Source organism: Lissotriton vulgaris, chromosome 1_1 (genome assembly GCF_964263255.1).
Source record: "Lissotriton vulgaris chromosome 1_1, aLisVul1.2, whole genome shotgun sequence".
NCBI lineage: Eukaryota > Metazoa > Chordata > Amphibia > Caudata > Salamandridae > Lissotriton > Lissotriton vulgaris.
Window position 1 is genome coordinate 1992246695 of NC_141685.1, and position 26817 is coordinate 1992273511.

The 26817-nt window shown below is 43.9% G+C and overlaps 1 protein-coding gene across 1 annotated transcript in view; it reads right to left on the reverse strand.

Moving 5' to 3' along the window:
* Positions 1-26817, reverse strand: part of MCM10 (minichromosome maintenance 10 replication initiation factor) — a 166164-nt gene that overhangs the window by 14714 nt on the left and 124633 nt on the right. The window contains exons 17-19 of the mRNA XM_086919844.1: positions 21933-22046; positions 3357-3502; positions 2604-2646 (exon numbers count right to left, since the gene is read on the reverse strand). Of these exons, the coding sequence (XP_086775970.1) occupies positions 2604-2646; positions 3357-3502; positions 21933-22046 (303 nt within the window). The remainder of the gene's footprint in view (positions 1-2603; positions 2647-3356; positions 3503-21932; positions 22047-26817) is intronic.

Sequence of the window (26817 nt, forward strand, 5' to 3'; positions counted from 1 at the left end):
GGATCCAGTCTGACGCCTGGGGATATTCTAAGGTAAGGAATCTAATACTAACCTGTTTCTTTCAGATGTCTCGTTTAACAGGCCAATGTGGAGGCGATTCCAGGCCACATGGCCGAAGACACTCTTCTATCCGACCGCCATCTTCAGCAGTTAGCCACGCCCCCAGAGTGTTACGTAGCAACTTACTGCATACTTCATAGTTTTAGTGTGATTTGTTGATTTGACACTGACAAAGTTACGAAAAGAACATCTTGGAAACACCACGCTACACAGCCATTAGAACCAGACTCACCTTTAGCTACAAAAAACACTTTCCCCTCGCATCTTAAAAATTAATATGAATAAAATAAACAAAAGCCTGTTATTGCTTTTGCAATGATCTTGCAAGCCATCTATGAAACACAGCAGATTGATTTTCTATTAGGAAAAAAAGCTGAAAACATTTAACAAAGGCTGCCTGTAACCCCTGCCACTTATGTAACCACAGAATGATCCACCAATTAGATGAAGTGAGATGCCGTTTCAGCTGCACTGTTCTTATTGGATTTGCATATGGTTGGCTCTAATCTGGAGAGACATTGTGTGCAAAAAAAAAGATGGGTCTGATTGTTGCCCCGAGTGATTGCCAGTGGTTACTCTATTTGCCACCATTCCTCCCATCACCTTCTGTGTGTGTGACATAACTATCTAACAACAATAATTCACTTAACTCTAGATGCTATTTTCATAAAGACATAATAGAAAGCAAGCTTCTAATCGCTTGTACAATTATGTTTGACATTTGCCCACAAAATATTATGGATAGTTATTATTGTTCCACTATCTAATTGGACCATTTGATCCAACATCCTCCGACGCTTCAAAACTGCCCTAGTAGTTGAAAGGGTTGCAGGCTACAAGGTTATGTTATCTTAACTTACTATAGCCCTTGAATCATACCCATAGGCGTATCTCGGCGCTTCAATTAGCACAGGAGCATCAGAGGATTTGAATTAAAATAGAGCTGTCTTGAGGAGTTTTTTAAATTGGTCATGATCTGTACAAGAACGGATGCGGTATGGAAGGTTGCTCCGGTAAGAGGGAGACATGCAGGAAAAGGACCTACCTAAGTGTCTAGCCAAACGGATATGGGGGACAGTAAGTAAGGCAATAAGAGTGATACTGGGACTAGGCAGAGATGAACATACAGATTGAGATGAATTAGCTATTTTTCAGAGCTATCATGCAGTAAACAAATTGTAATTTTTGGCTCAGGACCCATTTTCAAGATATAACCTTTGAGAACACTCTTTACTATACATGTTGGAGTTGGCTCGCACAACCTCACAGTGTTGCAGAAATAAAGAATCGCACTGTCAAATAGATCTTTGACACAGCAACATGCATCATCATGTCAAATGAAGGAGGTCTCAGCCACCTTTCTGAAGTTTCACCAAGAGCAAATATTAATTTAAAACCTACTTATATATTTTACACAGAGCAATTGGACTGCTTCTGCAACCAAATTTCCTGTGATACAATCTGCACACGTTATCAATCAGCATTTATATAATGCAGCACTTTCACTCCTAAGGTTATCTGGGAGGTGATCGTGCCGTATCTCTGTTCAAGAGTCAGGTCTTGAGTTTGTTTCTGAAGTCCGTCAGGGAAGATGCTGTTCGGATGTGGAGAGGCAGTCAATTCTAGGTCTTGGAGGTGATGTAAGAAAAGAACAACCACCGCTGAGGTGGCTGGGCTGCAGGGTGTGTGAGTGAGTACAAGAGAGGAGGAGCGCAAGTGTTTTGAGAAGAGATGGAAGCTCAGTCAATTAATTATGTGCTTATATAGTTGGTTGATGTAGTCTGGGCCTTGGTTGTGTATAGAATGTAGGAAAGTATGAGGTCTTGAACTGCCATCTTTTGTGGATGGGGAGCCAGTGGAGGTTTCTGAGGTGCGGTCTGATGTTTGTCAGTTTGGGGAGGTCCAGTAAGAGTTCGATTGCGGCGTTCTGTATGGTCTGCAGTCATCCGAGGAGCTGGGTGGAGATGCCAGTGCACAAAGCATTGCTGTAATTGAGGCCGCTGGTGACGAAGGCATGTGTGATGATCTTTCTGGTGTGGATTGGGATCAATCTGAAAATACTGCGGAGCATGCGGAAGTAGGAGGAGGTGATTGCGTTTACTTGTTTCATGTTCAGATTTGTTAATTACTTGCAGTTGCAAAGAGTTGTCCTAGGTCTTAAAATCAGCAAACATTGCACAGACAAAATGCCACCTTGGCCTTGATTATACAGTCAATGAATATCCCATCCATGGTCTACAATAGGTTTTCAAATTCTGTAAATCGGGTGGATGATGAATTCTAAGTTTACTAAATGTAGGATTATGGAAAACTACCAGGAGGACTTCCATGATGGGTGTAACAGTACAAAGAGGATAACAAGTGTTCCTCAGCAGAGTGGGTTAATTTAATTAAGATGAACACATCTCTGGAGTCTCCTTGCACTTGATAAAATGACAGACGGATGTAAAAGTAAACATTTACCCATGGCAAAATATGTATGCAGTGTTGTAATGCTTCAAGAAATTATCAAGCAAAGAGCTCCTTTTAAAGAACCAACTCACCTTGAGCATACTGTCTCTTTCCCATTTGAAAAGTCCACAAGTACTGAAAAAGAAATAGTAAGTTAGCAAAGGTGCCATGTTGCAGTATTTATATAGATTCTTTTCAGAAAATAAAATAATTTTCATAAAGTTAACAGCAAACCAGCATTTGATTAAAAAGCTATACTTAGTAAAGACCCAAAGCTAGTGATTCACCTATAATTTGTTGAAAGCAGAAAGGTTTTGCTGTATATTCAGTCGGCCAGACTAGAAGAGCCCACTGGTTTTAAAAACAGATCTCTAGTGATCCTGGCATGTTCTGTCTCAAGAAACAAATGTAAACCACTGCTGCATACTTGATTTACACAATTTTGGGGGCCCTTCTGAGTTCTTGTATGTTATGGGGCTTATATCAGCGTAGAGGCAAAGACACGCCAGCAAACAATATAATACAACAAAACTAAAGAACCTGGTCTAGCTAGACTCCTTGCACAAATGAAACATCCAGGATAACAGGGCTGGAGCATCATCTTCCATTGACATCTGATGACCACAGCTTACACTACAAAAGGAGGTGTTACTGGCTGAAACTGAGGACTACAGGTTTGAAACAGATTCCTTTTTCAAAAAGGCCTACAAAGTTAGAAAATCAACTAGGAAGCTTCAAATACTTAATGCAATACACAAGCGTTCATAACAAACTCTTGCCCTACTGTGTTCAGAATCACTTTTTACTTGAGAAGGCAATAATGCAAGCAGCACCCCTCTCCATACCTGCAGTGTTTATTAGGCAGTCTGTCCAGAGAGATTGTTCTGTTCCCACACTGACATTTGAAGAATCTTTTCACAGCGTCATGCCACTTGTAATCATGATTCTGAGCAACACATGACTCTAGAGGCTTGAAGTGAGTATAGTTACACTGCAGAAAAGGCAGAAAATATTTGGATTGGTACAATTTCATAAAATTTGGGACCTACCAGTGCAGATTATATTCAAGACCTGTGTGTTGCATCACACGTGCAGACCCATAAAGATAAGGTGATCAATAAAAAGTAGCAACCAGGAGCCTCATTTAATGCGGTCAAAGAGCGACAATGAAATGCACCACAACCAGCACATACAGAGCACATTTCAACCTCACTCATTCTGAGCCTGGCCGTTCCAGTAAATATTGTAAGTGTACGTAGCAGCACCGAAGGCTAGATCTTACTGGCAAAACCAAAATCTACACCTTCTACAAGGTACAAAACACACAAACAGCTACATACATCACTCCAGAAACTATACTAAGCAGGTTTTGCCATTCTTAGAGGATTATACATTTTGTGCAAAACAAACTGAGGATTTAAGATAATTAAGAATGAATTGCTCACTGCTGCTGTTATACAGCTGTAGATACATTTTCATGGTAGACATCTTGCAAGAATCCTAAGGAAACACCTGCTTTTTATTAGGGCTACTGAAAAAAAAATATGAAAAACTAGAGTAGATTCATAAATAATTTACTATGCCTTGATAAACATGTTAACACACTTAGGTAAGTGAAATCATGAATCTGAGACCTAGGAGAGTAATCTGGCTGTAGTAGAAAGTTTATTTGGAAGTACCAAGCAACAATTCTCTGCTTCGCTTTATCAACGTGGTGAGAAGGGTTAACTTAATAGTGCCCTTAGTAACCCTTTTTGTGTGCACTGTAAGACTTTACATCTAGAAGGCATCAGTGACATGCTGACACAAAGTAAATTCTGTGCAAGAGAAAACAGCCATATAGGAACTAGCAGCAGAATGCTGTGTCCTCCAAGGAAGAAGCACTTGTAAACTTCAGTTTATGAATGAGTTTTATTGGGGAACAACATTGTGTGCAATGTGTGTGTCTAAAGTTATAGATGTACAGATTAATAGAAACAGGTTATGGTCTTTAAAAAAACATAAACCTGCAGAACCAGAGTGGTTCTACAAGAGGTTTTGGGGCACACATAGTGTGTTTGCTACTTGGACCCAACACAATGGAAAGAATGCCATCAGGCTGTCACATTCTTAAAGACTTTTAAATCAACTACTGTGTGAAGGATGTCAAGCGGGACATGTCTGTGTGTCCGAGGTCTCACTGGCCAGAAGACAATTTATTACATATAATGCTTAGCATATCAGGTGGTCTATATGTTTCCCAGAAAAGGTCAGAGCTACAAGGATGAAGTCTAGATATGGGTATTTACCAGGCACGGACTGGCCATAGCGGGCACCGGGCAATCCCACGGTGCGCCGCAAGGGTGGGGGCCGGTTTTGAGCCCCTGGGGGCCGATTTTGTTACAGGGCCGTTTTTGCAGCATAGCTGCATAATTGGCCCTGCAACAAAATCGGCCGAAAACCGGTCCTAGCTAAGCGCTAAGCGGCACCTCCAACCCCCCCTCATGCATTTAAATTAAGGTTGTTACCACTTATGCACCATGCGCCACACTTAAGGGGATTTTTCTTCTAGTCTAAAATCTTATCTGAAAATAAACTTCAATATATCTGAAGTCGGCACCTCCAATGCCTACCTCATTCCTTCCGCCCCCACAAGTTCATACACGGAGGCACGTTTGGCATCAAATACAGTTGTGAGTCTGTTGGGAAAGGTCTCTACCATTCTGCACACCTACATTTGGCAACATTTCACTATTATTAATTTCAGAACTAACCAAACTGTCACGATTCTTGGGGAGTATTGATGGACAGCAAACTTCAAGTAATGTCAAACATTTTCAATTGGATTTAGATTTAGATATAGGCTTGGTCTGGGCCAACGTTGTCATATTGAAAAGTGAAATTTGCCATGGCTTCACCTCTCTAGCAGATGGCATTGGTTTTCCAAGGACTTTTCTATACTTTGCTCCATTCATATTACTTTCTACCCTGACAAATGCCTTTCGGGTGCCTTTGGCGAACAATTCCATATCAAGCTCCTGCCATTGCTATGCTTCACAGGAGCGATTGGATTCTTTAGCCATGTAATATGTTGGATGTGGCACTGTCACATAGGCCAGAAAGTTCTAAATTAATTTTGACATATTTCTTAACAGAGATACGCCATCAGACGACCTGTCCTGAGTGTAGTCTTGCTACTGCCCTACGCCTTCTGCTTTGTCATGACCATGATCCACAAGATATTACAGACCTTTGAAATTTGTTCTATACCAATTGCATAAGCAGTGCTGTTCTAGAAGATTATACCAGAGTTTGTTTGCAAGCTCCTAGGTGACCAAGGTTTGGTCTTTGCTGGAAATGCAGTGTATCCTGCAGGAGGAACCCATACCAATTGCTGAATTAATGTAGAAATCACATGACTTGCTGGATTTTGACACAGCTGAGACCAATTAACGTGGTGTGTCATTTTGAAAGCAGACACATTTTGTATTGCTTTTAATGGGAAGGGTTATATATTCAGGGCTTGGGAGCAGTGGACAACTATCAATCACTATCGTGAGCGTGAGTGCTGTGCTACCCACGGGAGGGATACCATCCATCTGTGGCCCCGCCCGTCACCACCGGAGCTGAGGAGGGCTCCCGTGTGGTGGTTCCTCTGGGGAGTCTGGGGTGGCGAGTCGCGCCTAGAACAGCGCACACATCCATCGGGCGCTGGCTGCGGCAGTGAGAGCGGATCGCTGGTTTGGGCTCGCCACGGACCCGACAGCCAGAGGAGCTTGTCGCCGCCGCGCCCCCCCCCCCCCCCCCCCCCTGCAGACATCGAGAGGGTCGGCTCCGCAGGGCTTGACCGGAGCTCACCCCCGGGGTTCTCCATCTCCCTCTCCCAGCATCACCGGTTGCATCACGGGCACCGAGACCATCAAGGCTTGCTACGGACGGACGGGACGGCTGGATCAGACTTCTCAGCCAGGGGAGACATCGGCTATTCCCCGCGCCACCCCCGCTACCGCCAGGAGTCGACATGCACGGAGTGGCAGCCCGTGCAGGGGTGCTATGCTATGAGTGGCCGCCTGAATCACTAAAAGGTGTGTACACATTAGTCTTTTACTCTACTGATCATTCATGCCCTCTCTCTGCCCGGACTGATCAAGTTTTTAGTTCTCTCCTAACAAGGGCATTTTCGGCGACGTGGCAGAGGCCTTTTTGTTAAAAATGGCAGGGGCTATAAACCTGAGTAATAAATCGCACCACTGCCCAGATGACCATGAAGATGCATACCAACTCGGTCAGGGGTCACCTAAACTGTGATAAGGTTCTCTCCTCCTCACCAAGAAGCAGCAACATAGAAGATGGACCAACTCGCCCATTAATAGAAAGGGAAACTGAACTAGCTAAATCTAGCAACAACAGACAAAGGACTTATACTCCTGCCTCCCTATTCTCTATTTGGCGGCCATCTTAGACTAGTCCACCACTTCGGTGGCCTTCCCAGACCAGTCACCCTCATTAACTAGCTTTCCCTTATTGCTCGTTTCTACCCTCTATGCTTTTCATTTGATAACCTCGTGCCCTTTTATTGCAGTATTTTACTTCATATTATATCTCAGATTTGTCTATTGCACCTATATTGGTTCCAGTATATCCTTAGTATTTTATTCCTATTTGTATGCTGTATTTTTTGTAAACCGCACACACCTCACTTTTATTTCTATTATGCACTGATTGTTACCTCATATATTTTGCTCATTCTTGTAAGCTGCACCCATTCACTTTCTATTCCTGAAGTACACCAATGCTACCTCTTACAATCTGCTTATTCATTTTGACCATTCTCTAGTGTTACTTTGGGTCCATTTAACTGATTGCTACCTCATATTCGTGGATTTCACTGACCTCTACCTCATATTCGTGGATTTCACTGACCTCTACCTCTTATACATGGTCACTCACTAGTCATTCCCTGGCCTTGTAACTAGCGGCTGACAGCTTTTTATTATCGTCCTATCTCCTACACCCACCATCACAGCCTTTCTAAAATGGAGCTCAACGGCAAGCACACTTTTAGAATTAACTACCCCTCCACTCTCACCAAAAAAGCCACTAAACGTTTTAAACATAACTTCTTGATGTCGCACCCTGAAACACCCTTTGCCGACACCTACTTCTCACCGGGCAATGGAGCCCTGAATACCGATATCATCTTCCACACCTCTCGCAGAGCCCAATGGAGAAAAACGTTCCTATCCCTACTCTCCGTCTCCTCCACCAGGAAAACAACTCACGGCCTAACCCTCTCCATCACACCTTCCCACCTCTTCCCTGGCAGGACCACCATTACTATCTACAATAACGGGATTGTCCTAATTCAATCCACGGACAAGAACTTGGAACTACTCGACAACCTGTTCCCTAAGTTCAAAGAGCACCTTTCCAAGCCGCAGACCCCCACCCAGAATTTCACCAGCACTATCACCCCTGACGTCGCAGCCCCCACCTACAACACCTCTTCCCCCAGCACCCCAGTAAATGGCCCACAGGCTGTTAATGCCCCACACTCCCCAAGGGCAGTCACAATTATCTCCACCTCATATACTAGCCTCCCCTCTAACATGACCCCTCTTACTCCCACTCATTCCCCCTTCATCCCTACCCCCCCTGACATAACTCCCACCCACAACACGCCACCATCTGAACACGTCACCGCTCGGAGTCTATCCACCCCCCTCCTCCCTTCCCCCCCACGGCAGACCCCTCTCCCTCCCTACTCCCTCCCTCGAGTCTCTCACACCTGACACAACAACTCTCACCCACAACACGCCACCATCTGAACACACCACCATTCGGAGTTTATCCACCCCCCCCTCCCATACCCCCAACGGCAGACACCTCTCCCTCCCCAGCTCCCTCCCCACCCCCATCCACGACACTTTCACCCTCCCAACAAAAGATACAGAACACACCGCCTCCCTTACCTTAGCATCCCCCTCTCCCACCTCCTATTCTCAGCCCTCACTACCCTCCCGTCTCCCCCACTGACTTCAGCCTTCACTCACTCTTCTACTCTCCGGCACCGTCTCCCACTGACGTCACTACCTATGCCTCCCACGCTCCGCCTGCTTCACCAACTTCACCCACACCCATTGCTCACAAACACGCCCACACTTTGAATGCCATACCACTCATTAGCACCACAGAACCTTCCAACAACGCTAGTATATCCCCCCCTCGATACCTTGCCCTCTTTCCAACGCACTACTCAATCATTCACCAATGGCTCTCACCACCAACACCATCCCCAGTGCACCTCCCGACCTGACTTTATCCACCCTTCAACAAGTCAAAGAGGATATTCTACAAATCAAAAAAGATATCCACGCAATCAAAGACCTTCTCTCCCCACAGCCCAGCCTTCCTCCCACGATCCCTCTACCCTACAAACGACACACCCTTCCTACATACCCTCGCCTCCGACGACACCCGCGCTGGCCGACTATCCCCGTTCGCAACAACTCCCACCGCCCCCGCTGTGTCCTCAACCCATTGTCGGACTGCGACCTATGCTCTCTCCTGCGCTCTTATGGCCCAGGTCCGGTTAAACACATATCCAACACACACATCCCCATACCCACAATTCTTACAAACCCTCTGAGGCTCCCAACACTGAACAACAGAGGTTCCGTCCCTAACAACCTCAGAAAAGTTCCCCTCACACTAGAAAGTTCGACCACCCTTCTCTCTCCCAAACTCAAATGCATCCTACTCAACTGCAGATCAGCCCAGAGACACGCCTCCGACATCGCTGATCTCGTCTCAGCTAGGGATCTGGACCTAGCCTTTCTAACGGAAACGTGGCTTACTGAAACCTCTACCCCGATTATTGACATACTAGTCCCCCCCAATTATCACATCATTAAGTTGGACAGGCCTCCTGGCAAGACGGGCGGGGGAATTGCATGCATTTTTAGGAGCAACCTCTCAGTTACTATAGGCTCCGCCCCCTCCCTCTCCTCCTGTGAACTCCTCTGCCTCGACATCATCAGCGAGGGCAAACAAGTTTGTGCTGTATATCTCATCTACCACCCGCCTGGTGACAATCTCATATTCACCCAACAACTCATGGACATGATCACTTCCAATGCCGGCCGGCAGACCACCCAAGTCTACCTGGGTGACTTCAATCTCCACTGGAACGATCAGAAAGACACGGTGGTGAATAGTCTCAAAACTCTCCTTAATGCGCTTGACCTCACCCAAATATGCGACAGACCAACACACGACAAAGGCTCGATACTTGATCTCATCATTGCCAAAGAGAACTCTACACAATTGGAGGCGATTCTACCCTGCGATTGGTCAGATCACCACATTATCACCTTCTTTATAAATGAAAAAGTTAAACCTAACCCTGCTCAACCAATCAAATCCAAAACTTGGAAAAGAGACATGAAGAATCTTAACCCCTCTACTCTGCCTCCCCACATCGGCAATCTCCTCCATCCCCCTTCAGGTGCCTCGGATGTTCAATCACTGACCGACCACTACCTTGACTCTATGAAGACAATAGTCAATGAAGTCGCCCCCCTGCAATTGAAGAGAGTCTCCACCAAAATTTCTAACCCCTGGTTCGATGACAGACTCAATGACGACAGGCGTACCATGCGAATGGCAGAGCGCACCTGGAGATCTGACCCTTCAGCACTGCACCTCAAAAGGCTTAAGAACAAGAGAAATGCCTACTTCAGGAAAATAAAGCGCACAAAGTCGGACTTCTTTAGCCGCCAGTTGGACCAAGCAAAAAACAGGCCAAGAAAGCTGTTTGAACTAATCAAGACCCAAACAAAGACACAACCCCTACAATCAAACAGCACAACAAGCGACACCCCACACTGTGAAGCCTTCTCTGCTCTCTTTAAGCTAAATACTGACAACATAAGAAATGACCTCATCATGGATGTAAGCCGATTCCCCAACCACACCAGAATGGCTAACACTCAACCTAAAAACAAGGCAACTTGGATGTTCTTCGATACCTATTCGGAAGAAGCAATTCACAAACTGCTCTGCACCTTAAAGCCCTCCAATCACATCACAGACCCTCTACCTGCTAGTGCTGTAAAAGACTTCATCCCCGTGCTCCTCCCTCTCTGGACCAAAATCGTCAACAGCTCTCTGAAACAAGGCCTCATTCCAGACTCCCTCAAGGTGGGGCAAGTCACGCCTATACTCAAGAAACCTACAGCTGATCCGTCTGACCTAAACAATTATCGGCCCATCACCAATATCCCCACCCTGGCCAAACTGCTGGAGAAATGTGTCCAACTCCAACTAACAAAACACATTGACCAATACGACCTCCTCAACCCTCATCAATCAGGTTTCCGAGCGAAACATAGTACGGAAACAGCTATGACACACATAATTGATGACGCCCTCCAAATTCTTGATCGCAATGAGTCCTGCCTCCTTATCCTTCTTGACCTCTCGTCAGCATTTGACACGGTCAAACATGAGAACTTGCTGGAGCTGCTAAGCACTAGAATGGGTCTATCGGGAACTGTTCTCAAATGGTTTTCGTCCTTCCTTCACAACCGGTCTCAGAAGTTCAAGATCGACAATGTGCTATCTACACCTGTGCCTGCAGATCTAGGGGTACCACAAGGATCCTCCCTCTCCCCCACACTGTTCAACCTCGTCATGGAACCGCTCGCCACCTTGCTCCAAGCTTCCAATGTCGAATTCCATATGTACGCCGACGACACACAACTTTACCTAAAACTACAATCCCCTGAAGATATCAAACATCTGAATTCCACGCTTATTAACACTCAATCTTGGCTGGCCGATAATCACCTCAAACTAAATGCTCTGAAAACTGAGTTCCTACTCATCTCACCCCCGGCGAAAATTTCCATCACCCAAACCTGGCTCAATAACTTAACAGCACTCAATGTCCAACCCACAATCGTGGACTCGGCGAAATCCCTAGGCGTCACTCTCGACGCCAAGCTCAACATGCAGCAGCACGTTAGCAAAGCCACAAAAGCAGCTAATTTCCAAATCAACACACTAAGGAAAATTAAACCCTTCCTCCCTGCCGAAGACTTCCAAACTGCTGTACAAGCTTTAGTCATCCCCCGAATAGATTACGGAATTGTGACCCTCAGCGGACTACCGCTATCCACAACAGCACCCTTAAGAGCCTCCCTGAACGCTGCCGCGAGACTCATTACTGGATCAAGAAAGCATTCGCATATATCCCCAGACTTAAAATCGCTAAAATGGCTGCCTTTTGAAGCCAGAATACAGCTAAAAATTGCAGTTATGACACATGCAGCCGTGCACCTCAATGCACCCAACTACCTCGCTCAAAAGTTGTCTATATCAGGAGGGTCGAGATCCAATAGAAGTACAAAAAATCTACTCCTGAAACCTTGTAGATTCCGGAAAGAGAAAACATACAAGCACTCCTTTTCAGGAATGGCACCCAGGATCTGGAATGCGCTCCCCCCTGAAACAAGGCTTATCTCCTCCACTACACTCTTCAAGAAAGAAGTGAAAAGCATCCTTCTGGCCAAGATCTCCTGAACCTCACAGGTGCTGGATCAGTGACTCTGCATTGCTTTGTACCACTGTTCTCATTGTCCCTTGGCACCATACTTCTACTTGATGGGGACACTACTACGCTACTCTCGTCTACCGACTAATATAGGATACACGCTGGTTTACTGATCCACTCTCCCGTTGCCCGCACTCAGTGTTCTCTATATACTATAACACTGGTATAAGCCATCCACATACCCAAGGTGTACCTAAACACCCCTGTAGTGTGATCAACGACTTGTGCTGTCTTATATTACTTGTTTATTTGATTGTATATGCATATGTTTTATGTATGTTATGATTATTACCATGTTAATGACTATTACACTGCTCCCATTATCTCTGTTCATTCCTACTGCCCCTACCTTGTCCATGTGAAGCGCTCTGATATCTGTAAGGATCTTGTTCGCGCTATATAAAACTTTGAATAAATAAATAAAATACATAAATATCAAGTTTTTGATCATAATTTTCTTAAACTTTACAGAATAGGTTTTCCATCTGGAAGTTGTATGATAGGATGAGCAAATACATGTAATTTGTTTGAATGCATTTAAAATCCAGGTGAACATTTTGAAAAGGGGTTATAACTTCTTACTGGCACTGGTCATTCTTTCTATATTTACAGAGATTACTGTGACTAAGTGTACAAGAAGCAAAGCAAACAAACTACATCGACCAATGCAAGAAAATAAAGTAAAACAATTTGTCTTTTTGTTCAAGCCTCAAATAGAACACCAGAGTGGGTTACAGGTTTCCGTTTCAGCATGTCACCTTTAAATGCATTTCAAATGCTGCAATTGGCTGGCTCTCTTATTAACTAAGTATTAGGAGTGTCTGGGGTGTTCGTCAAGCTGTAATCTAACCAGAAAGTACGTATGTGTTTAAAGAAAAGGAAGAAAACAAAAAACAGCCCCAAAAGCAGTCACAGGGACTATCTTTTAAAAAGTGTAGACTGAGGTCATTGCATCTACGTCACAAGGCTAAAAATGTATGCAAGTCAGTAGATGCCCTTTTAGCATTCCACATGTTTTCTTTTCAACAAATAGGAAATATGGGTTTGTAAAAACCTTGAACAGCTCTATAATTTTAGATTTGTGGTTCTTCACTTCGATGTAAGCCTCTAAGCTTCAATACCTTTTTGGGCTAATCGTATTTAAGTCGCATTAAGCAGTACACCTAAATTTACGAAAAGTGCTGTCTCATGCGGGGCATTACACGTCTGACCTTCACTAGTGAAACTCATTTCTTTCATCTGTGTAAAGAAGTCCTTAAGGCGCTTAGTAGGCTTGAAGTAGGTTTATTCAGGAGTACGCATAAAAGACCATCCAGTTGCCAGAACAGAACATTCTGTTGTCAAGCCATGATGCATGGAAGGCGAGGACACAGCCCAGCAACAGGGATGGAAAGGAAAAAAGGGCAAGGCAAAAAGGGTGTGAAAGAAAAGTATAAAGAGGGAAGACCACAACACATCTCCTTCCCATGCAATTTGAACAAAAACAATTCGCAAAGTTACAGAAAGCGAGAACAGAACAATGCAGACCAAAGTGTTTAAAGCATTACATAGACTTTAATAATGCAGACTAAATATTCAAAACATTTCATAGTCTTGATGCCAGGTCGGTCTGAATCTCAACCTCTGAGAACTCCCCGGAACAGACACATCAGAAACAGTAAACAGGATTATTACATGCAGTACCAGAACTATCACACAGCCCAGAGTGCTTTGACCCTCTTGGAGAATTTAAACCCCATTCACGTCCACAAACATTGGAACCGGTTTGTCATTTAACTAACCTGGACATACTCCATACCTCACCAGAATCCAACACAACTACATTCTTCCTGACTTCTTTAATGATGAAGGACCCCATAAACCGTGAACGGCCCTTCTTCAAAAGACCTGGATTCCTGATGAACACCTCGTCACCAATACTTGAGAAAAGACAAATTCTTTAAGTCCAACCTGCTCTTGTATTTCTCTTGGTGAAGTCTCCGTTTTAAAGCAACCAGCTCATCCATTTCTACATCATTCACATTCAACCTCAACCAAGCAGCACTTAGCTTGTCATGAGGTTTCCTGACTCTCAAAATTGAAAAAAGTCAAAAAATTGGGGGTATTGCGGTGAGCCCACCATGTTTCTCTGAGCATTTTTTTAAGGGAAAACCTAGTCTGGAAAGCCCTCTGAGCACAACTCTTGACCAACTTATTCAAGCATTCAGCCAGACCATTGGCTTGCGGAGAGTACAGTGCAGTCTTGAAATTGGTGATGGATCATTCTTTTAGAAATGCACTCATCTCGTGTGAGACAAACTGAACTCCGTTATCAGTTATGAGATGCTTTGGAATACCTTCCATGGAAAACTCCTCAGAGAGAAATTCAGTAACAGCTTTGATGCGGACAGCAGGCACACATTTGGTGACCACTCACTTGGAAGTGTAGTCTACCAACAACACCACATAACGCTCATCATGAGCAAACAATTAAAAAGGTCCGGCAATGTCTAAACCCAACTTGGACCAAGGTTCAGAGGGAACCTCCACAGACGATAGTGGTGCAGTGCAAGTCTTTTGGCTTTTATTGCTGTTAGCACATTCCCAACAGTCTTTGACAACCTCCTCAATTTGCTGATCCATGGTCGGCCACCAGTAAGCCTCGCAAACCCTGGCCTTAGTCAGAATTCTCCCTAAATGTCCCTCATGGGCTAAGTTGATAAGTTTGCACCCAAGATCACGAGGAGGTATGACTCGATTACCCCTCAACAACTTGTCATCAATAACACACAGTTCTTCCTTGACATTAATGAAACATTTTAAGGATTCAGGTACATCCTTGTCTGCTGGCCAACCCGTGACTGAAAATTCCCTGACCATTTGTAACTCACTGTCACTACGGGAAGCAAAAGACCACTCATCAGAATTAACAGCAGACTCATGCACCCATGCCACAAGAGAATTTTCCACTTCTCCACCAGATTGATCTAAAGGTAACCTGGAAAGACAGTCTGCAATGGCATTCTTTGGCCCAGGCACATACTCAACCACAAAATTAAACTCCGACAACCCCTCCATCCAACGTTTGATTCTGGGAGAGATATTGTCAACTTCTCTGCATGTGAACATTTGACACCAAAGACAATGATCAGTCCTAACAACCACAATAAACCCCAAAGACAAAACTTGAAATGACGGATAGCCCAGAAGACTGCCAATGCCTCACGCTCAATCACAGAGAAGCGCACTTCAGCCCCCTAAGTGAGCGAGAGGCGAAAGCATCTATCCTGGACTCACCATCCACAACCTGCGACAGGACCGCTCCCAAACCAAGCATGCTGGCATCAGTGGACAGTATAGTTTTCTTGCAAGCATCAAAATGCCACAGCGTAGGCATGCGGCTAATTACACTCCTAATGGAGTTAAAGGCAGTGGAGCAATCATCAGACCATGAAAATTGAGCTCCCTTTTTGAGCATCAACCTAAGGGGATAAGAAACGCAAACAAAATTCGGAACAAACTTGGAACAGAATTCTGCCAATCCTAAAAATGATCGAAATGCATCTTTGTTAACAAGTACAGGGGCTTTTACAATGCTTTCAGCAAGGTCCAATTTAGGATGATCCCTTCAGCACAGATAGAATATCCTAAATAGTTTACAGATGACACACAGAATTTGCACTTTTCCTTTTTGATAACTAGACCTGTATCTTGAAGTCGCTGTAAAACCTTCCACAGCTGCTGGTCATGTTCCTGTTGATCCTTCCCGTGAACAAGAATGTCATCTTGGAAGATGAGAACCTTGGACAATCTTTCCAAGACTTTATTCATGAACCTCTGGAAGCAGGCCGCAGCAGATGCCAGGCCAAAGGGCATGCAAATGAATCTAAATGCCCCCAGAGGCATCACAAATTATGTAAAATGCCTGGAATCAGGATGAAGTAGAACCTGTTGGTATGCCGATGACAGGTCCATTACGCCAAAACACTTAAATGTAAATGTCATGGTACTTATAGAGCGCACTGTCACCAGACGTCACCTTGCGGTGTCGCCTATACGGCTTCCTGGCACCGATACTCATACCGCTGTGGAACCCCTCCTGGCTTTCCCTGTGAAGTGTCTACTCCTGGGCACCCCCAGGGTGAAGCCAGGCATCCTTAGCGCTGTTGGGGCCGGTGTGGAGGCTAAGCAAGCTATTGCCCAGAGTTGCAGCGTGGGGCCAGTGATTAGAATAGGCACCGAGGCGAGAATGAACAGGTCTGAGGAAATTGAGCCCGAGACAACGCCGAGGCGGGAATCGAACCCTGGTCCCTGGCCAGAGCTCTGCATCAGGGTCTGCCGCTCTAACCACTGAGCCACACTCCTCCACTTAGCATCTTTAATCAGAGCAAGAGTCTCAGATGTTTGGCAAAGGTTGCCTGTCAACTCAAATAGGTTTATTTAAACCGCTTAAGTCCAAACACATGCAAACTCCCTTGCCCCCATCTTTGGGAGCCAAAACAATGGGGGCCAACCACTCAGAACATTCGATTTCTTCAATGACACATGCAGCCAACAATCTCTTGAGTTCCTGATTTAAGGGATCCAGCATCATGTGGGGAACTTTCCTCACTTTGCTGACAAATGGTTGAGCATTCTGTTTCAGAATAATCTTATGCTCAAAATTTTTGAGCAAACCCAACCCATCACTGAAAACCTTGGAGAACTGTGAACTCACATCATCCGATAACGACCCAGAGGACAGAAGCAACACTTTCTCAGGTGAATTGGTATCTAAAGTGATCCCCATGTCTCTCTGGTGTCTCCACCCACGAAGATTAGCACTACTCTTCGCCACGTACACCTTCCCAACAGTTTCTCGGTCCTTGAACTGAATTCTTTTGACTGCATATCCCAAAACATCAATCTTGACTCCACCATATCCAACAGGATTGATGTCTGGAGGAGACAGCTCGACTTTGTCAAGACCAAAAACTGTGTCCCAATTGGCATCACCAACCATGGTATAACATGAGCCCGAATCAGCCAAAACAGGAAACCGTTCACCGCCAAGCAACACCTCATACTCGGGCATGTCCAGATTATCACCATCCACAACTCCGTCCTCTATGACACTACACACAAACTTTTTCTCCTCTTCAATACAACGTACCATTTGGTTCCTACTACTACGACACACACAGGCGTAATGACCTCTTTTTCCACATTTATTGCAAACAACAGATCTTGCAAAACAATTGGGGCTGTTAGGCAAATGACTCTCACTCCCACACCTAAAGCATTTAAAGCCAGGCCTATTGTTCTTTGACCCAGTGCGTTCTGAATCAGAAAACCTGTACCTAGAACTAGTCTGTTCCGAATCAGAAAACGTCTTATCTTTCTCACTATGAGTTCCCTCCAATGCTCCTTTGAGATCATCCTTCTTGGGATCATCTTTCTTAATCTCATGAATTGCTTTATCATCAACAGAAGTATCACTGCCTTTTTCAGGCCTCATCTCTTGCACCCAACATGGTAGTATTCGCCATACTTTCCACAATAGCCAAGGTTTCTTTGAGATGTGCGTTCTTAGCAAGGAGCTTCTGCTGAACTTTTATATCATTGGAGCACCTGACAATCTGGTCCCTAACAAGAGAATCAGGGAGTTGTTCGAACTCACAAGTACGAGCCAACGTCTTCAAAGTTGCTACATAACTGTCAATATTCGCTAGTTTACCTTGAAAAAGAATTTGTGATGCTACAAAACCAAGTTAATTTTAGACCCAAAATGTTTTTCAAGCATCATACCAGACATGTCAAACATTGTCAGGTTCACCCTCTCCACACCCCAAAACAATCTCATCCAAACATATCTGCTCTCAACTTCCAACTTATTGAAAAGCGTAGCTTGCTTCCTCAAAGCTGAAAACTTTTCACCCCCAATGGCTAACAAATAAGAGTCAAATAAAGGCTTCCATCTCTTCCAAGGTAAGATAGGATCACTTGCATCGAGAGAAATTGTGGTGGTTGCTACATGCTTGAGGAAGCCATTATGAGAAAACACAACAGTTTTACCAGTTAAACGTTGTGGTAATGCAAATTAAAATAAGGACAATTTTAATTAAAATACACAGTCACGGACTTGCCTCACACAGTACATTAATAATTGTAGAGGAATAATAGAGTTTAAATATATATATGTATGATGCGCCAAATGTCAGAAATAAGGACCTCAAAACTTGTGCAAGTAAATGTAATGCAAAAGTGAAAACACTATAGTTAAACTGTAAAAACACACTACTGAGTGAAAAGTCATCAGAAACCGATGTGTGCATCACTGTGCACATAAATGCAACTAATGCCAAATAAAGTGAGCACATCAATGACACGTTGTAGGATGAGATTCTTTCCAAATGGGATTCTTTCCAAAGCATTGTGCGTAATCACCAACCTTAAGCATAAAGTAAAGTGTGCGTGTCACTGACACGCCACAGAAAGAAATTCTGCCTCATCCACGGTGTGCGCAATGCGCATGGTCAATATCCACAGAAAAGTGTGCGTGTCTCCAAGCTTGCTTGTTAAGTCAATATTTCATCCAAATGCCCAAGCTCCGGGGTAAAGGAAGGTGTGCGCATCACCAGGCATGCTCCTCAAATGGCCACTCAGCTTCATAGTTGCAGGAAAAGAGGAACCCGACTTGAAGATCAAAGCCACAGATCACAGCAGCTGAAAGATGGCATCGGAGAAGTCAGCGAAGAGGGAAACACTCTCGGCACTAGGAGCGTATACAAGTTGCCAAGGAAACAAGCTCAACACAAGGAGACCTCCAGTTGAGGAGCATCGGCATTCCTTGGTTGCTAGAAGAGAGCAACACAGCCCAACGAAGCCAGGCCAGGTAAGGGACGTCATTAGGCCTTTACAGGAGGCAGGGAGCTGCAGTTACTGTAGGCCTTAAATTTGAAAAGCTCAACTGCAAGGCTATGAAGCAGCACATATGGTGCATAACCATTCAAAAGACCTGATAACTCCGTAAAATAAACCAATCCAAGTTTAAACAATACCTTAATCTCCGTAGACCAAGGAAATTTCAAATTAAAACAAATTTAGAGCTGCAGCAAAGAAATGGGTTAGATGGGGAAGCTGGTGGGCAAAGAATTCCTGTCCCCAAGCAGGTACAACTCATCGCCAGTGTAAAGAAGTCCATAAGGCGCTTAGCAGGCTTGAAGTAGGTTTATTCAGGAGTACACATAAAAGACCACCAGCTCAGGAAGCAGCTAACCTCCAACTGCCAGAGATAAATTTGCCAGAACATTCTGTTGTCAAGCCATGACACATAGAATGCAAGTTTTTTATAGAAACAAGGGGGACCCAAAAGGTAGCAGAGGACCATGGGTATAAGTTATTTGTCGGAAACAAAGGTCCTGAGCATAATTAGTAATATCAACAACAATGTAATATAGACCCCGATAGGAACTATATATTTATCCTGTCCAGCCGGACCAGGATTTGTTTAATTAGAATCAACAATTAATTTGAATACAATAAACAGTAGTTACTTCGAGTCGGGCACAATCCTGTACCATACTAGTGAAAAGAAGAAGGTGAGGAAAGAAAATAAAGGGAAAATATACAGGCAAGGAAGGTCAGCAACCTGGACACTTTTAAGATCAGTGTAGGTAGTGTTCTCCAGAATAGAGCATACAAATTATTACACAATGGTTACATGTATGTCCACTTAAGAGTCGACGTTTCGATCCATTGCTCAAGATATTAAGGATCATCATCAGGACTAAAAACAAAATTGTGTTGCCTGGTAATTAACACGCCTGTTTAAGGAAGGAACAGGGAGGAAAAAGAAAAATAGAGTTTTTCAGAAATTACGAGAAGTCAGCATTTTGAGAAGTCTGCATACCTCTACAATATTCGGAACTGCAGTGATCTTATGAGTGCAAGTACACAGGTGAGTTAAAACATACGATGAATTAAAAGCTCTTTGTGAGACGTTTCGTGAAGGCCTTCAGTGAGTTTAGGCGGGTTTTCGGTGAGCTACGTGGGTGCCGAACACGATATTGACATCTGCCGCGAGTGCCTCTACAGGGACCAGCTTCCATCCCGGAATAAGCTTCCGACCACCTAGCTCCCACGAGTGAACTCACACCGAGCAGCCCCTACTTCCTAATTTGCTGCAGACCGATTATTGGCATGGTAGGTCCTCAGACGCCAGCGCCCCCATGTTATAGTGCATGCAGCACAGTTATATCCGTTTTAAGCAACCTAATTTCAAACCTTGCCCCAAAAGCGCAAAATTTACACTGAACCTACCTGTTCCGTGCCTTGTATGACAACCCTAGCTCGGCCAGCCCCCTGAACTAGAGGTAAGCCTCCAAATACCTTATGCTACTCCAAAACCTGCTGGCATCAACCACGCCCGCCCCTAGTCATCGCGCCACCTTTTCTCGCGTAGAAATTTTATGTCACCCACCACAGCCGTGTATGAGCACATGCGTTCTACCCAACACTCAGCAGATGTCAATATAGTGTTCGGCACCCACGTAGCTCACCGAAAACCCGCCTAAAATCACTGAAGGCCTTCACAAAACGTCTCACAAAGAGCTTTTAATTCATCCTATGTTTTAACTCACCTGTGCACTCGCACTCATAAAATCACTGCGGTTCCGAATATTGTAGAGGTATGCAGACTACTCAAAATGCTGACTTCTCGTAATTTCTGAAAAACTCTATTGTTCTTTTTCCTCCCTGTTCCTTCCTTAAATAGGCGTGTTAATTACCAGGCAACACAATTTTGTTTTTTGTCCTGATGATAATCCTTAATATCTTGAGCAATGGATCGAAACGTCGACTCTTTTAAGTGGACATACATGTAACCATTGTGTAATAATTTGTATGCTCTACTCTGGAGAACACTACCTACACTGATCTTAAAAGTGTCCAGGGTGCTCACCTTCCTTGCCTGTGAATATTCTCCCTTTATTTTCTTTCCTCACCTTCTTCTTTTCACTAGTATGGTACAGGATTGTGCCCTACTCGAAGTAACTACTGTTTATTGTATTCAAATTAATTGTTGATTCTAATTGAACAAATCCTGGTCCGGCTGGACAGGAGAAATATATAGTTCCTATCGTGGTCTATATTACATTGTTGTTGATATTACTAATTATGCTCAGGACCTTTGTTTCCGACAAATAACATAGAATGCGTGGACACAGCCCATCAACAGGGATGGAAAGGGAAAAGGGACAAGGCAAAAAGGGTGTGAAAGAAAAGGAGAAAGAGGGAACTAAGCAAGACCACAACAATCTGCTCTTTGGAAATCATTGTGTTTTTTATCAAAACTTATACTCTGTTCATCAACACAGTTGTTTTTTTAGTTTGCCATTTATTTTTAACCGAGGCCTCCTTGACAATTCGTTATTTTTAAGTTTTTTGATTGCAGCTTCAGTATGTTTCCTCACAGCAACTCCATAACGTTAAGGCAACGAATTCTAAAGGACAGAAGCACAATCCTAAAGTAAATGGCATATTTTGGGTTAGACTAGCTACTAACATGAAAATCTCTGCTGGCTATTGGGACAATTTTGTAGAATGGCAGGGTACAGCATACATTAATCAAGATAGTAAAATTAATTCATACTGCTTTCTCTCTTCGGTCTTAACAGTATTAAACAACTTAACTGCGGGCGAAACAGATTTCGTAAAAGACAAACGGGAAACCAGAAATGTGTATGTTGCCTTTCCTTTAGGAAATGTAGGCTTCATGAATAAAATGATTTATGTTATTAGACATCAGGATAGCTCTTCCACAGCCAGACAGTCTTTTCATATTCTCAACCCACCAGATTATACTCACTGTTTTACAGGACACAGCTCGGCATTTCTGCTCTTTAATATCCCTCATCTTTTCCTCCATTTGCTCCTTCTTCACCAGAGGTTCAAAGTAGCGTTCCTGCTGCTCTGCTTCTGCCTGCAAACAAGGGGAATGGTTAAAACCATACAAGTATGACACTGTACGATACTTCAAGAACAGGTCTCAAGATGGCACTAACCGCACTAGAGCCAAAACTGAGGCTGGACTCAATGACAGAACCTATGCTAACCACCTAACGGCCACTTTCACACAAGTTCGAATTAAATACGACAATACATTTTCTAATGTTACTCTTCATCTGAAATAATAACGTGAGACATGGAAAGAAGTTATGCTCTCCTCCTGAGCATTGTGTATTTAACAATAGCAGATATAGCACAAAATTACAGGAACCTATCCAAGACTTTGCAAAGACACATTACAAAGGTTCCAACAAAAGCATCAAAGGTGTGAAGATATGACACAGATAGTAACCCAAATCATTCTAACTGAAGAAACTGAACTGCTTTGGAGAGTAAGATTTCTATTGTGGACCTCTTAAAGACTATTACCAAAGCATAGTATCCACCACAATATTAAATACCTGAGAATTTATAAAGTTAGGACAGAGCCCTGAGCCTGTTTAATATAATCAGCTCAGCACAATTAGGAGTAAATTCGTACCACCTCATAACATATTCAAGTAAGCCATAATCAAATTCAATACACATAAGCAGATTCCTAAGATCAGCTCACCAAAGAACTAAAAAAAACTCGTGTTCAGTATGCGTTTCTAGTAAGTACATATCAGAGTACGAGCTGAACCTACAGTTTGTGCTGCACTGTCCGCTTCCTAGGACCTAAGTTCTGACCATTATGAGACCAAGGTGAGGTGCACCTTGTTTCATTATTAACCTCTAAGGTGCACACCATGAACTGAATGGTACTTGACAATTGGTGCTACTAACCAATTCAAAGTTATATTTCAGAATACACCCGTAGTCGAATTTCGACAGACATAGTTCAATTTCATGCTGCATATAATCACTATGAATAAAAAACAAGAACTTTGGGTAAGGATTGAAGAGGGTGTGCGTAGGGAGCTGGCAATTTATTTATTTATAAAGTTTTATATAGCGCAAACAAGATCCCGAAGGATATCTATATAATAGGTGTACCAAAATGAAGTGCACCGTGCAGAAAGTCCAGGCATCCCTTATTAATGTACAGGCGCTTGCTCTAGCTATCCCACTGTACTCTATTTGTGGTAGAGCAGCCTTAGGCTTACCAGAGTGGGGTGGTAGGGATTTGTTGCACAAACATAGGGTCAATAAATGACACCCAAAATAAGGAAAACCTGTGGGCGCCCTGGAGAAAGTATAGAGGGCTGGGTATTAAATAGACGTTTGTTGGATGTGTACATTTCTTCTTTACCCCCTCATGAACATACTGCTAGTGATCTTCTGTGGTCGCTCCACAATGTACTGATAGAAAAGTTCTTGTAATGTATGGTCTCTTGAGCTTTGTTAATAAAGAGTTTAAAATATATATATCTATATATATATAAAAAAATAAGGAAGCCCAACACTAATTTAGAAAAATTTATTTTTAGATTTATTTAGACACCAAGATCTATGAGATTAGTGGAGAACTTTGAGTTAACTTTTTTCAGGCACTTAGAAAACACAGCTGTCAGATTTGAGGCTTGAGCCTCGAACGCAGTAATGTTATCCTATAGGAGGAACACATACTGCATAGGGGCACTTGCAAACAACTCACAAAACTGTTCTTCGGGACTTATGTTAGGTAAGGGGCCAAGTTCCTTAGAACCACCGGCAGTTTTGGTTAACCTCCCCTTGGGTGTCGGGGAGCGGAAGTGCTGGTCACAAGGGTAGTCTCGAATGTACCTTGGGGACAAGTCTGTTGGAACCCAAAGAGGGGCTCAATTCTTGAAGGCCTTTGGGGCAAGGGTGCAATGTCAGTAAGCTCAAGTTCGGCCTGAGGGGCTCGAGTGCAGAGGTGTTTTGACTGGCGGATTGCTTGCGTTGGATGCTCTCACTTTTGGGGTCGAATTGGAGATGAGGACAAAACAGGACAGTAGGGCTACTCTCGATGGTGGCCTCTCTGATGCTGACATCCCACCTTGGTAGGTCAGTCTTGGCTGTGTTAGTGTCAGGGCTGGACACTGAACAAGCCCAGGCTGCTGTAAGGAGTCCAGTACCCTGGGTATTGGTGCAGGGTGGGTTCTGGGAGTCCAGGTATCTCAAAACATGGTGGTTGACGGAACTAACCCCCTAGAGCAAGATTACCTACTATTGGGCGGCTGCTGCATTGGTGGACCTGGTAGTCATTCGTGAACCAGACGCTGCGCTCGGTGCCTGCAGGCAAGTGTCTCCTCCACTTCAAACGAGATTCTGACAGGTTGGCAAAGGGCTGGCAGCCCTCCGGGGCTTTTGGAGGATCCACAGCTGCAAGACAAGTTGGGGGTTTGCAATTGTTGAGACAGGAACAGGTAGGCAGGGTTTGGCGCCAAGTCCACAGCCAGTCTTTAGTTCTTTCGGTCTTAGGCTGTTCTTTTTTTCCCCTCATTCTTCTTTGGTCAGGTGAATCTGCATTTCTGGTCTCAGGGGGATACCTAAATACTCAATTTATGGGCGTTAAGGGGAGTGAAGTGTAGTAGCAATGGGCTACTTACCCGTGAGGTCACTGCACCCCCTATATGACAACTTCCAGTGAAGAGTGGGCATACCCCTGCCCCAGAGTTCTTAACTCTACCAAAAACATGATGGTGGAATCTTTCTTTCCTGGAGTACATCAGGTAGCCCACCTTAAGGGTGTTACTAGCATGGTGGTGCAACACTGCACAGCTAATATGCTGCCCGTCCTGGAGCCAAATGAGCCTCAGGGCAGGGGGTGGCATCTTCGAGGTCTGGGGAAGCCAAGGTCGAATATCAAAGGTAGCAGGGACTTTAAGTCCCAGGCATTGATATGGTAAATCACAAGTTATAAACACCTTCCTCCAGAGCAGGCACTGCTTCTGGCTTCAGAGGGCATGGGCTCTCACCTGAGGGGTTCAGAAACTTTGCCATGGCAGGCTGGAGCAGCCTTAGGTCTAAGGAGATCGACAACAAGCAATGTATGTGTGTATATATATATATATATATATATATATATATATATATATATATATATATATATATATATACACATATACCTAATAATGTAGGGGTATATCTGCTCATGCAGATATGCCCACACCCGTGATATATTGCACCCTGCCGTAGGGCAGGTAAGAACTGTTAGAGGAGTGACTTACCTATAACTTGGGCAGTGCTAATTGGCATGGCACATAGGCAGTGTGCCATGTCGGCCTTGTTTGTGTCTGAACCAGAGCATGCATTCAGTTTCAATGCCCTAGGTACCCCAGTATAATTTACTAGGGACTTGAAGGGAGCATGAAGGGCCTATTGTGGAACAATTTTAGGGAAGAAGCACTGTCACAGGGGACCTAGCTGTCAGGGACCCTGCAACCTACAATCTAAACCACATCAAATACCAGGCAAAAAGTGGGGGCTAACCAGGTCAAAAGAGGCACGTTCTCACAATCAGTCAGCCAGCACACTAGAGGATTAGTACGTTTCAGGGGGCACCTATAAGCCTTTAGGGTGGCATTAGGCATGCTGCAGCTCTTAGGGACGCTCTGGAGTACCCATGCTCTGGGTACAGGGGTACCACGTACTAGGGACATCCAGGGGTGAAAAAGCGAGAGCCAATTGTGTGACTATTGGACCATTTTCCATTGTTTTAGGGAAAGGGCACTGGCACTGGGGCCTGGTTAGCAGGGACCCAGTGCACATCAATCAACAAAAAGGGTCCCTTTTCTACTGTGAGTAAGTTAGAGTTTGCATTCAAACTAGTACTTCAGAAAGCACAACAAAAATGGTTGGCTGTATTCAGTGATCACACACAATCAAAGTTATGCAAACATCAGACACCTAAGAAAAGGGTTAAAGTTTAAAATGCACGGGCTTGACATATCGCTTTCACAGGAGATACATTTTTAGCAAAAGATGTACAAACACCTGAATAACGTGAAAACACCATTTGATAGTCTCAACTGATGAATACTCCAACTTTATAGCTCAAACAAATTACAACCTTATGCTCTGGTACCTTACAACAAACAACTCAAATGCTCAGGCTCTTACAGCTAGTTCAAACAGTGATGCTTTGATTAATGCTATTGGACAAGTAACGAACAATAAAGATTGGTGGCATATTGAAAAGAGTTCACGTGTAAAGACTGTAATAACATGATCGATAATCCACCACTAAACAGTCCCAATTTTAAACTAAAATAAAGGGTCACAGAAAATAAGAAACCTAACCCTCCAAGTCTTAACACACAATGAATCCACCCATCCCTGTAAGCAATGCATGCATCAAGAAATACTTACATGATCAACCCAATAACATACATCCTCTATGGAGCCCAACATTTCAAGTATTACCAATGCACAGGAGCGGATGAGTACAGAACTCACTTGACTTAATTCACAATCACATCGAAAAAGAAACTAAAGTTTCATTTTTCCTCAACCTAAGCTTTTGATATTAGTCAAAAATCTCACCCTAATTACGAGATCAGACCTCTTGTCATTTCCCTTTTCATTTTAACACACCCTGCACTTTTTCACACAGGAGCCAATAAAAATGGTTTATTAGAACACTGGAATGCTGGGAGCTACACTAAAGACAATGATGTTGCTCAAGGCAAATAACAGCTGGTATAGACCATCGTCTCCAACATTTCAATGATTGTCTTTCTCCCTTTTTAATATAGAACATTCTACCCTGAGTGGATGGAATGTTCTAATACCCTTATAGC